At 38.1% G+C, this 12,092-nt stretch overlaps 1 protein-coding gene across 2 annotated transcripts in view; it reads right to left on the bottom strand.

Moving 5' to 3' along the window:
• adamts6 (ADAM metallopeptidase with thrombospondin type 1 motif, 6) overlaps positions 1-11,865 on the bottom strand; it is an 80,389-nt gene extending 68,524 nt beyond the window's left edge. Inside the window, exons 1-8 of one of the 2 annotated variants that reach the window (XM_042732217.1) lie at positions 11,436-11,865; positions 10,977-11,080; positions 9,528-9,909; positions 8,099-8,463; positions 2,422-2,590; positions 1,983-2,200; positions 1,768-1,851; positions 694-839 (exon numbers count right to left, since the gene is read on the bottom strand). In XM_042732217.1, the coding sequence (XP_042588151.1) occupies positions 694-839; positions 1,768-1,851; positions 1,983-2,200; positions 2,422-2,590; positions 8,099-8,463; positions 9,528-9,615 (1,070 nt within the window). In that variant the 5' untranslated portion in view covers positions 9,616-9,909; positions 10,977-11,080; positions 11,436-11,865. The remainder of the gene's footprint in view (positions 1-693; positions 840-1,767; positions 1,852-1,982; positions 2,201-2,421; positions 2,591-8,098; positions 8,464-9,527; positions 9,910-10,976; positions 11,081-11,435) is intronic. The other variant, XM_042732216.1, reaches the window with a different exon arrangement.
• Positions 11,866-12,092: the final 227 nt, after the last annotated feature.

Raw genomic sequence — 12,092 nt, 5'->3', positions numbered from 1 at the left:
TCACTGAAACAACTACTGTAAGACGTTTTGAGCTCCTGGATAAATTTAATGAATTAAGGCAGGGATTCCAGAAGGGTATGTATTTAACAAACACAGACTGACCCAAAGAAAAAATCAGCTTAGGAAATTAAAAAAATGACCTCAAGTCAATAAAAACTATTTTTAACAAGACACATTTAGTTCGCTGGGTTAGGCAGTCAAAAAATCAAAAATATTAGAGAAACTGTAACAATTTAAGGTGATGTTGGTAGTTTAAACAGAGGCTTTATTTTAAGTCCCGTTCTCACTATTAAATAACTATTAACTACAACTTTTGTCTCAATGAACTCCTAATTTGCTGCTTATTAATGTTACTAAGGTAGTTGTTAAGTTTAGGCATGGGGTAGGATTGGGGATCTAAAATATGGTCATGCAGAATAAGGCATTAATATGCTTTATAAGTACTAATAAAAACCCAGTGTGCTAGTGATATGCATGCTAGTTAATAGTGAGAACTGGTCCTTTAAGTAAAGTTTAGTTGTCGTCAATCATGATTTTGAACAAATGAAGTGTTGGTGACCAAGTGGGATGTGTTCCTGAATCAACATCTTGGCCCTGAAACAACATTCCTTTCAAATAAACCCAATCCTAACCATATCCCCAACCTCGACCACGAAGCACTCCAGAAATCAGATGGAAATAATAGTAACCGACCTTGTGATGAGAACAGCGTTGTCGTGATGGGCGATCCCGTTCTCTGGGATACTGTTTCCATCTCCCTGATGAGAAAGAATGGATTTCTGCCATTTACAGAAGCTGTCTAGAGATTTGTCTGCATGGTGGTTTATCTCCAAGTTGGGCTGCAACATAAAAAAAAAAAACAATGCAACGTATCAATGCAACAAAATCTGATGCACAGCAAGTTGACAAGTCAAAATATGACAAAGGACAATTCTGCGTTTTAAGTGTATATATTTTATTTAATATATGATATATTATTTGGCTGGTATAATGTGAATTGTAGCTCTTATTGCATCCTCTTAGAGCTAGGTGGATCTTTTGGTTGGTTTCCCAGTCTGAGAAGAGTTATATGACTCTTCCAAGAACAAAAAAAACACATTGACAAACGCCCTGGCTCTCTCATTAAAGACATTAATGTAAAATCTTTTACAAAGTTTCCCTCAGGGACAATGTCTAGGCATATCTGTTCGAATAACTTTTATCTTTAAAAGTGGTCAGACGATTCATGATTCCATCTGTCTTTTTCAGGGCAATAAAACAGCAGACTACCGTGAGGTGTGCTTCTAAGCTTCTAAAAATACTCTGAGCTCACGCTCATTTTATGCTAATGCAGATGAAAGACAAGAACGATGAATAGCGTGCATGTGCGTGAGACGAGGGAAAAATATCACACCAGTCTAGTCTTAAGAAGTACTACTGAAATACATTGACCTTTAGCAAAACCAAAATGCAGCTGTACACTATAAACTGTTTATTCTTGAAGAATTACACCATTAAAGGGATAGTTCATCCAAAAATGAAAACTCTTCATTGTTTACTCATCCTCATGCTATTCTAAATGTGTATGACTTTTTGTCTTCTGTGGAACACAATAATGAAGTCTCATTGTTTTTTCAACCTTACAGTAAAAGCTAATGGGGTCCAAAAGACCATGAACATTCTTCAAAATATCTTCTTTTGTGTTTCAAAGAAGAAATAATGTAAACAAATTATCCAAAACAAGCAATGAAACAATTTGGGTCAACGATCGACTTCTGCAACACTCACCTGATCTTCTGTCAGAACAATCAGTCGGGTTACAATAATGTTCACAACGTTTCCAAGACTGGCATCACGGTAAAGTTTGGCAACCTGACCTCCAGAAAAGAAGAAAAGACACAAAGTCAGCCAAATGCTGTTCGAGTTATTCTCACGTAGCCTTGAAAAGGAATAAAATGCATGTCGGAGACAAATACACATGAGAAAAGCAGGACCAAACTTACAATATTCATTACGGACAGGATGTAGTGCTCGATGTCTTTGCGACCGTGGTAGCCAACCATCATTTTGTCCGCCACCACTAGGGTCTCCACAAAGCGTTCAGAGCTGACAGAGCGCCGCTGGCGGTGGCCACCCATCGAGCTGTCGCCATCCGTGGCTGGGTAAGGTGTGTTTGCTTCAGTATTGGTATTGTAGCTGGGTGTCCTGTTTATTATGAGGTCTAGGGAAAACAAAAATGGTTCACATTTTCATCAAAAAGTGATTCAATAGCAGTTCAATTGATAGTAAAATGAGGTTTAGCTGAAGTAGATCTTAACTCAATGTTTATGCCGAAGCTGTTTGCAGAGACTTTCAGCCAAACCTGAACCACTGACCATCATTTCCTAAACTGCTATCTATAGCTGTTTATGTCACAGTGTGGCCAAACGGAGGTTTACCAACCTGAAACACCACAGCTGAACTCCTCGCTCGGCTCTTGCAGAGAAGGAATGGAAGTCTTTTTATAAATAACATGTGGTTGTCCATCGTGGTTGACGTCACTGAAATTTCTGGATATATTTTTTAATGGCTCTATTAAATATTGCTCGTCCTCTGTGGTTATGACACCATGCTTGATAAGAAAAGAGAAAATGATAGGTTACACAAAAAGCACATTGGAAAAACAAGAAAATATGTCCATTGACAAGGTTTGAAATATTCCATTTGCAATGTCAAGGACAAGGTTGTAAATTCATGCATTTTAATGGCTGTATCACATGCTTATCATCTCTACAAATATATTCATGCTGTCAAAAATACATACCAGAATGCTGATAACTATTACTAAGTAATTCATATCATTCAGCATTGCAAGCAAATGCAAAAACACGCCACAATACAAATCAATGAGATAAATCACTCAAAAACCACCAATTACATAAAGAACAACACTGTAATTACTGGGACAGGAACCAAAGCACACAGACCTGCGCCCTTGAACACCCCCAATTTAACATAAATTCAAAAAGAGCCTCAGAAATGTGTTTATAGAAAAAGAAGAGGAAAAAATGCTGGCATGTTCTCCAAGTCTGTAAAACTCCACAATGAGACCAATTAAATCTTTACAAAGAAATAGCCAACGCTGTGCACGCAAAACAAAAGCGCAGTTGATATAAGCCGTATGCTGTGTGATGCACGGCGAAAACTGCTGAGGCATTCAAAGGACTGTTTTTCCATTTTTGGTTTCAATAAAATGACTGAAGCAACGCAGAGATCTCAATTTATGAAGTATGGTGAGCCAGTACCTTTGGCCACAACAATCATAATATAACATTTTAGCATCATTACAACTGTCTCGTTCTTCATTCTGACTAAAGGAGGATTGTGGAGAAAAGCCTGATATTACAGACCTGATAAATCAGAGCTGTTTGAAATTTCTTGTGGACTACAGCTTAAAGCTTTTGTGTTGGTAATCGGGTTGGTTTTATGGCAGAGGTGGAACATTATGTTTGTAAAAGCCTTGCTTTTACTTTCATTTGAGCCCAGCCATTGGGACAGATCAAACTTGATGATATCAGATATCAAACCTTACGAAAAATTAACCATGGTTTTACTATAAATGTGACCCTGGACCACAAAACCAGTCTTAAGTGTACATTTTTCGAAATTGAGATTTTTACATCATCTGAATAAATAAAGCTGAATAAATAAGCATTGATGTATGGTTTGTTAGGATAGGACAATATTTGGCCGAGATACAACTATTTGAAAATCAAAATACTGAGAAAATCGCCTTTATAGTTGAAGCTTAATGAATTATTAGCAATGCATATTACTAATCAAAAATTAAGTTTTGATATATTTATGGTAGGAAATTTACAAAATATCTTCATGGAACATGATCTTTACTTAATATCCTAATGATTTTTGGCATAAAAGAAAAATCGATAATTTTGACCTATTCAAGGTTTTTTTTGTTGTTGTTTTTTTGGCTATTGCGTAAAATATACCCCAGCGACTTAAGACTGGTTTTGTGGTCCAGGGTCACAAATGAAGCCACAAAAACCATGATTACTATAGTTAATCCATGGTAACCACAAATTAACCATGGTTTTTCTAAACTAACCATAGTTTAACCATAGCATTTGAAGTAAAACTATGGTTATACAAATGGTAATCAATACAGCAAAACATAATTTAAAAACACTATGTGTCCTAAATCATGTGAAATGATAAGAGAGATGCCTGATCTGAGGTCTTACAGCAATCTCAAGTAAGCTTTTTTGAAACCATTATTTGTGGCAGAAAAGAATTCACGCTTTACATCCCTTAGTTTGTAAAACCTCAACATTATGTTTACACTTACTGAGTGTTAACATAAGATTTGTGTAAAAATTTTCGACCTTTACTGACAAAAGGAAAAGACCACCACAATAAAATGACAAAGAATTAGAAAATTTCTGAGAAAATTCCATAGTAAGTCCAGTACTGTAAATACAATTTTTGCTTGTTAGTTGATGCTGTTAGGCAAAAAGCCTCCTTCTCCATTGGCAACTTCAATATAGATGTACATTCCGACAAAATATTGATTTCATTATATTATACAAACCTATAAAGCCAAAATGCAGTAACTACACATAGTGAAACATAGAAAACCCCCTTTTTCGTCAATTTCTTGCGAACTGAGTGTTATTTAGTGTTTAGTTTACCCTGAGACGATAACTTATTATTTTCAAAAACTTGCACTTTTAAACCCATTTTCAAAAATTTGCACTAAAACACTGTTGTCATGTAAAATGACCAAAATGCATAAGGTTTTATGGTTTTGGTTGAAAACGTTTTAATGATCATGTTAAACTGCATAATAGTTACTGATAATCACAATTATTTATCCTAAAAAATTCTACCCGCAATTATGTCATTTGAGAAATTTCATCATAATTACTGCATTTCACCTATAAGCACAAATCAACACGTGTAAAATAAAATTAAAATTTCAGATTTTTGACAACTGAATTTTTGAAGTAATTAAAAAGATTTATTATACGAGACGAGAGAGCACAGTGTAAATAACCTTGTTGAACTGATTTATTATATTATCATATAAAATACGTTCTCGACATTCTGAAAACTGGCAAAATTCAAAAGCTTCTCACAAACACTAAAATGATTAAATTCCTAATATTAACCACGTAGGTCATGTGCCAGCCAAACAACTGCCATTGAGATGGTTCTTACAAATGAAGGAACAAGAAATATTTACCGTAGTAATCAACACCATGTCACAAATGCTGCTGAGTGAGCCTAAGTGTATTGAAAATTCTTTAAATCATCATTGCGTCATCTCTTGCAATATCCAACTGAGGAGTCAGGTAAAGATCTCTACAGGCTTGCTGTATACTGAACTCCTGAAACTATAGGTCTGCACGGCGGTTTAGAGGGAAGGTTTTGCGTTTGCACGCAGACACTGTGGCTGCAGGAAATGCCTCAGGACCAGCAGAGCCACTCTAAATTCTCAGATTTATGCGAGGGTGCTGTTGATACCAGGGTGGAATCCAATATCAAGGCCTGTCCTCCCACATGAACACCCCAGTTTAAGGTAATTGCACAGGGCCTGATCTCTTGGGAATTTTCCTCTCAGTCTCTCGTCAAGGTAAAGACACAACATGCACGGCTGCAGTCTAGCTTCCAGTGATGGGGAATGGGGCTGCTACTCTAAAACTGAATCTTGCCAAGATACAAGCTACTCATAGTTTAAAGTACTTAAACTATCAAGCATTTGGAAAAGTAGTTAAATGTAACTACGCTAAAGCTATTTCAAGGGAATAGTTCACAATTTAGTCATGTTGTTCCAAACCTGTATGCCTGTTTCTTCTGGGGTATTTTGAAAAATGTCTCATATATATATATATAATAAAAACATATCACAAACCAATTTTCAACAAAAAAATACACAAAAAAATACTCCAAAACCTCAAAAAAAACAACAAAACAATTAATCAATAAATTCACAAAAAAAATTACACAAGTAAATTTCTGCAGTAAAGTTACAGAAGTCAGTTGTCAAGGAAATTTGCAGGGTCACACTAGTTTATACTAGCCAGAGTCGTGATCTAACATTTCGATAATCGCATTGCATTACAGGAAGCCACGTTTCACAGCAACCGTGTGGAGTGCGGTTTAGTTCAGCAATATCAAAGTCCCCACCAGATGAAATGCTCAGCATGAGATAGGAATCAGCTGGCAAAGGGCTTGCAGGTGCAGGAGGGATTCGAGCCCAATGCGGAGAGACAGCTAAGCTAATATTTTGCTGTCACTCAGCAGTCACTTTAACAGTGAGCAGAAGCAGTCGTGTACACAGAGACAGGGACAGAGATAAGAACTCTGGCAGCAAAACAGACGAGGCGTTTTAAGCTCTCTCTCCCTCTCTTGTGTTAGTCACACATGAGGCATAAGTTTCTTGTAGCTGCCTAAGCTTTATTAATGTGATGTAGACATGCTGACTCATTGGCCTGAAGCTCTGCTGTTAAACTGCTGAGCAAGACATTGATATTGACACTCTTCATGGTTAAAATCCTTTCACCTATCTGAGCTTATGCACAGACAACTATAAGGACGACAACATTTGGTTGAATTTCTCAAAAAGTGTAAACAATTTGGTGTTATCAAAACATTGCTCTGCTTGTTTGAGCTTCCCAGCATAGCAACACTGATTCAACCAATAGCGTGTTTTGAGGACAGGACTATCTGTTTGTCCAACCAATAGAGTGTTCAGGCCACCTGAACTTTTTGAATTCTGTTTGGTGATGGTAGTTGTGCAGAACTTGCACACTTCAGCTATAACTAGTTTTTTGATATGCATTTATTGAGGTATTTTGCTATGTATTGTAAAAAGTGCTCTTAAAATTAGCATGTTAATGCAGACGATTCATTTTTCCAGTTTAACGGCATTAAAAATATTTAATGCATGTAACGCAGGGGCGGAGCAAGGGTTGGCCACCACACTAACAACTGCAGCTTCTGTCTCTTTTTTCTTGACAAGAATTGTGTTTATTTAGACGCAGAATGTCTTTATGACCACATCAAACGGGAGACTTTTCAGACGCGCACTCCACTTCCCCTCAGCATTAGGCACTAGTCAATTGCACCCAGAAATGGTACAGGTGAAGAGGATCTATAGAACAGCATCAATAAAATACTTTCACATGACATAATTCAATAAAATAAAACTCAAAAATCAAATTTTCCTGTCCTGTCCTGTCCTGTTATACTGTGGTCGTAGCGCATGCTCTTCAATTGCATGCACAGATACGGTGGTGCACACTGTAGCCTGTATCATTTCATATTAAAGCGTGAATGAAACTATGAGCATGTGTGTCAGATCCACATCACGTTCACCAGTGGCAGCTCTTAAAGTAATAGCAGCCAAATAACCTAATAACCCAGCTTCTCCGATGTCTGTTAATCAAAGAACAAAAGGAAAAGGAGGAAATCAATAACTTTGGTAGCTTTAAGGATTCATATACATTTAATTTAGAATTTAGTGTTTGATAACTTTATTCAATTTCTATGTATTTCCTACTTGCTGAAGGGCACAGGTAAATATTACATTTATTATAACAGGTTTATGTGATTGTTTTAAGTTAACTTAAATTAGAAGTTGTTATTTTTTAACAACTTGCCTTCTTCACCTATTTCTTTGCCAGGTGAAGCTTAAAAGTTTGATTGCTAAAAGTAATAGCACATCTCCGGAACAATGCACGTGGATTAGAAAATCATCCACAGTACGGACAGCGTATCAGTCACATCAAGAAGGCTAAGTCAGCAAGTATGTGGCCCTTTGAGGAAGTAAACACTTCAGCTGAAGATCTTTAGATATGTGGGCAATAAAATGCAATGCATATTCCACATGTCTTTGGCCAGCATGCTTTCATATCCCTGCCTGAACGTGCAATTTCCAATCTGTTCTTTTAAGCAGAAAACAGTGTGCTTTTTCTTGAGGTATTTTGGAGAAAAACAGCTTGCTACAAATATTACAAATTCCGGACAAATCAGAAGGCTCTTTTAGTACATCTAAAGATAGCAAATGTTACTTACCCTCTCATACACCCAAAAGCATGACGATTTTCAATGTACTCACCAAGCCTTTGCAGTTGCTCAATGCCACTTTTGTAGTGCTATATTGATCCAGTAGGTATCCAACATAGTGGCAGTTATCGACCACTGAATGCTGCCAGTCTAGTCCGTCTTTGCCCCAGTACTCTACCGTGAAATGTTTAGAAACCAGGTTGGGGTTGAGTGTCAGGTTCAGGTGAAAGTGCTTGCCGTAGGCTGAGAGTTTGTAAAAAAGCCTGGTCTCAGTGTGGTCCAGCTCAGCCTGGTCCAGTCCACGTCGCCGCCGTCCAGGCCTGTAATGCTTCACAGTGTAACTCATGAACTGGCCCCTCTCATTCACCCGCACTGGTACTGTTAGCTGATAGTGCTCCAGCGTGGACAGGAATTCCGCTTTGTGTTTTGGGGAATAAAGTGAAGCAGATAACAGTGAGGAAAACAAAGGAGAGGGTAATCATGGGAAACCAAAAATCAGCAATGTAAGTAGCAGGTGTGCTCAGAGGAAAGATCAATTGCTCAGAGACTGCTCTTTCACGGCTTAGAAGAGTTTCAGTTACATTTAATCCTGTAGAAACATTGTTTCCGATGTTTCTCCTAAAAATCCTTTGGAGAAATAAAAATAACACAAATAAATGTGGAGAGGTTAGCTCTCCAATGTCTCTGTTGTTTCTCCTTCACAGCAATACATTTTTTAGTCTCCAATGCTCTCCAATGTCTTTCTCTCCCAGTTGTTTCTCCTTGTTGGCAAACCTGAGTGAAGTTTGAGACATTGTTGAGATCTCTTCCTCAATACTTAGTTGGCAAACCTGAGTGAAGTTTGAGACATTGTTGAGATCTCTTTTGGAATCCGGTGGAAACACACAAGATCATTTTTTTTTCCTCAAGGAGAAAAATCAGAAGCAGAAGACACAATTTTCCTCTCTATTTAGTCTCACTAATGTCTAGGAGAAACAAATGAGATATTAAAGGGATCTTTTGCAATCTTTTTTCTTTAGTAAAGATCTCTTTAATGTCTCAATTGTTTCTCCTAGGCGTTTCAGTAAAGATCTCAAAAACATCTCACACTGTGCTCAAGTCTGCCAGAGAAAAGCCAGAGATCTCAAAATGAACTCAAGCGTTCGTTTCTCATCAATTTTTTCCAAAATCAAATCATCTGAGTTATGCTACCCACATTTATTTTATAGCTCTGTACTCTTGCTGTATGTCAATAATTCTCTCATTTGTTCATCTGTTTATTTCTCCTAAGAAGAAGCATCTGAGATGAGCTTGGCACTTACATGAAACACAACTGAGCAATAAAAAGTTTCCTCTGGGTATAGCTGAAAGTGTCTTAATGACATAACTGTTAGCAGAAATTAATTATGGCTTGCTGCTGGTGAGTTTTCAGAGCTGCTATGACATCAGCTGTTAGCTACAGTCATCACTATATGTTCTTGTCCACATGTTATTAAACCTACCTTGAGAGTTGTATGAAAGGATCTGAGCTTCAGCAGCGGCCAAGACCAGGCTAAATATCCAAGTCAGCGTCTTCCAAAAAATTTCCATAATTTAGGGAAGATCTGACATGGGGTGGGGTAGGGGGGTTGGGGAGGCTACAAGTGGATTAAAGTGATACGATCAATCCAGCTTTGCACCATAACATATCCGTGACTAGCATCCTCGACACATTTGAATCTCAGTCCACGCTTAATCCCAGGTTTAAGGGTCTTCCTAAAGGTGACTGGATCCTGCACCTTTGTCAGCCATGAGCAGGGCAAGAATCCATATGAATTCTCTTCATGTTATTCCAAAGCAGCAGATCTATATTAGGAGCTTGTCCCAAACGATCCATTTGTTCGCCTGGAAATAAATGAAAGTTGGGGGAAAAACTTGTCAGGGGAAAATTGCCAGTTTGTGATCTTAAAATGGATTTTGACTGAACATAGCTCCTTAACTGCAAATACTAAGCATGCTTTGTCAGATTGCAATTCCATAGCTGTAACATCTGGACTTGAACCGGTTTGATCACACACGCACACACATAACGCTGAGCTCATAGGTGTTGAGCGGGATGCCGTAACTTCAGGTTATCATTTTCACACCTGCACTTGACTATTAGCTGCCCTGCCTGTTTCCGACTCAAGGCATGAAACCGTGCTGCAAAAACCTGTTGCAAATAGCTTGACTGGTGGCTGATCAGACTGAAGCTTCACCAGCCAATTACAACTTTTCCAGATTCTTCATGTGTGAATGAAATCAACAAGCATTTATTTCATGAACAAAGCATGAAATCGAGTGTCATTTGCACTCAAATGCTACCGTAGCTCCTCTCAGAACAAACAAAACTTCTCTAAACCATTCTTTTGCAGTTACAACTTTGCATTTGTAGTTTTGCAGCATTACCAGCTGGTCTCTAGATGGTTTTTGGTGGATGTGTGAAGTCAGTTCTCCTCAAGTTCACACAGGTGTCCTATCAGAGTAACACAGGTGCAGAACTTAATCCACTAACATTTGACATCAAAATGTATTTTTGTCTTCATTTTGAACAGTATTTTTAATATATTTGTTATATAAACACACACAACATGGATAGTTAAATGGATAGTTCACACAAAAACAACACTTCTGTCATCGCGTACGAACTCATCTGTGTGCATTTCTCAAAAGAAGAAAACTGGTAACTAACAAAAAATGCATGGACAAAAAAAATAACCAGTGATACATTTCCCAAAACTTCATCTTTTATCTTGCACAGAAGAAAGTTACACAATTTTGAAGCAACATGAGGCTTATCTGTCTGTCAGTCTGCCTATCTATCTATCTATCTATCTATCTATCTGCAAAGCAGGACTGGGTTACAGTACTGTTGCTAGACTCAATGTATAGAGCTCTATGTGACAGTAAAAGCAACTCCAGAAGTAACTCACCGGATGAACATCAAATCAAATGCCCAGAAGAGTCGTCCAGTTCCGACAGATATATCCTATATGTCATGGGTTTCTTACTATCGCAGCAGAAGCTGAAGAGGTAACTGTACAGACGAACATTCATAAGTTTAATAAAAGGCTTCTTCCAGACAGCAGCTCGAGTCTAAAACGTGTCTGACCCAGACAGCTGGCAGCTGCCCAACACTATTACACTGACCGCTGAAATAAAAACACACCAGACCAGCGAGAAGACTACAAATGTGCACCAAGGGACTCTTTTTCTTTTTTTTATTTACTATCTTTCATTAATGTTGTCGTCTGAGATAAAGCCGTCACAAAGGATTACTATTAAAAACAGACTCCGTTATATTGACATGCATTGAAATCTTCTGTGCAAACTCCACTGGGAATGCCCAGACTATCCTTCCTGTCTGAAAGACCGTAAGAAATGATAGTTACCGTCTTCATCTTTTATTGCAGAACACATGCAGACAGTAGAAATCTTCATTTGATTCCCCTTCAGTGCATTCTTCAGCAAATCTCTCGTTTCGCTTCAAGCCATTCTCATGCCAACAAATGTAGTTGTGTCCTTGTACAGGAACCAAAAAAAAAGCTCTCCATGAACTCACTTCATCAGCAATGCAGGGGGGAAGACTCCAAAATATGAAAAAGTTGTTGAATAAGTTTGTGTAATCAGCTCATGTTTAACTGTTTAAGTTTCCAGCGTGTGTGATGGCTTATTGTTTGGTCTCGTGCTCTTTGATTCACCAGAGATGAACAGTAACAGTAACGCGCATCGGTGCGCTTGCAGGACAGCAGCGCTGATCAGAGACTTGCAGCCTTTAATACTGAAGCCGGATTTGAGGCAGCACTCAAACTCAAACACCGCCGGGGAGGTTCGCCATGACGTCATTGCAGATGTGCCTGATCGTGCGCGTGCGTCTGATCGTCAGGTGAAGCAGGTAACAACACAAACCTTCGATAAACGAGTAACACACATCTCTGTGCTTAACATTCAGATTGTCCGAGGCATGTAGCAAGTTAAAGTCCTGTTTAGAGTCAAATGTGATTGAAAATAAATTCAACAACACAATATAAAATAAGAGTTTGTAAATG

The sequence above is a fragment of the Cyprinus carpio genome, chromosome B10 (assembly GCF_018340385.1).
Source record: "Cyprinus carpio isolate SPL01 chromosome B10, ASM1834038v1, whole genome shotgun sequence".
In the NCBI taxonomy this organism is placed as follows: Eukaryota; Metazoa; Chordata; class Actinopteri; order Cypriniformes; family Cyprinidae; genus Cyprinus; species Cyprinus carpio.
The sequence above is the reverse complement of the archived record's forward strand: the minus strand, read 5'-3'. Positions and strand labels throughout refer to the sequence as shown.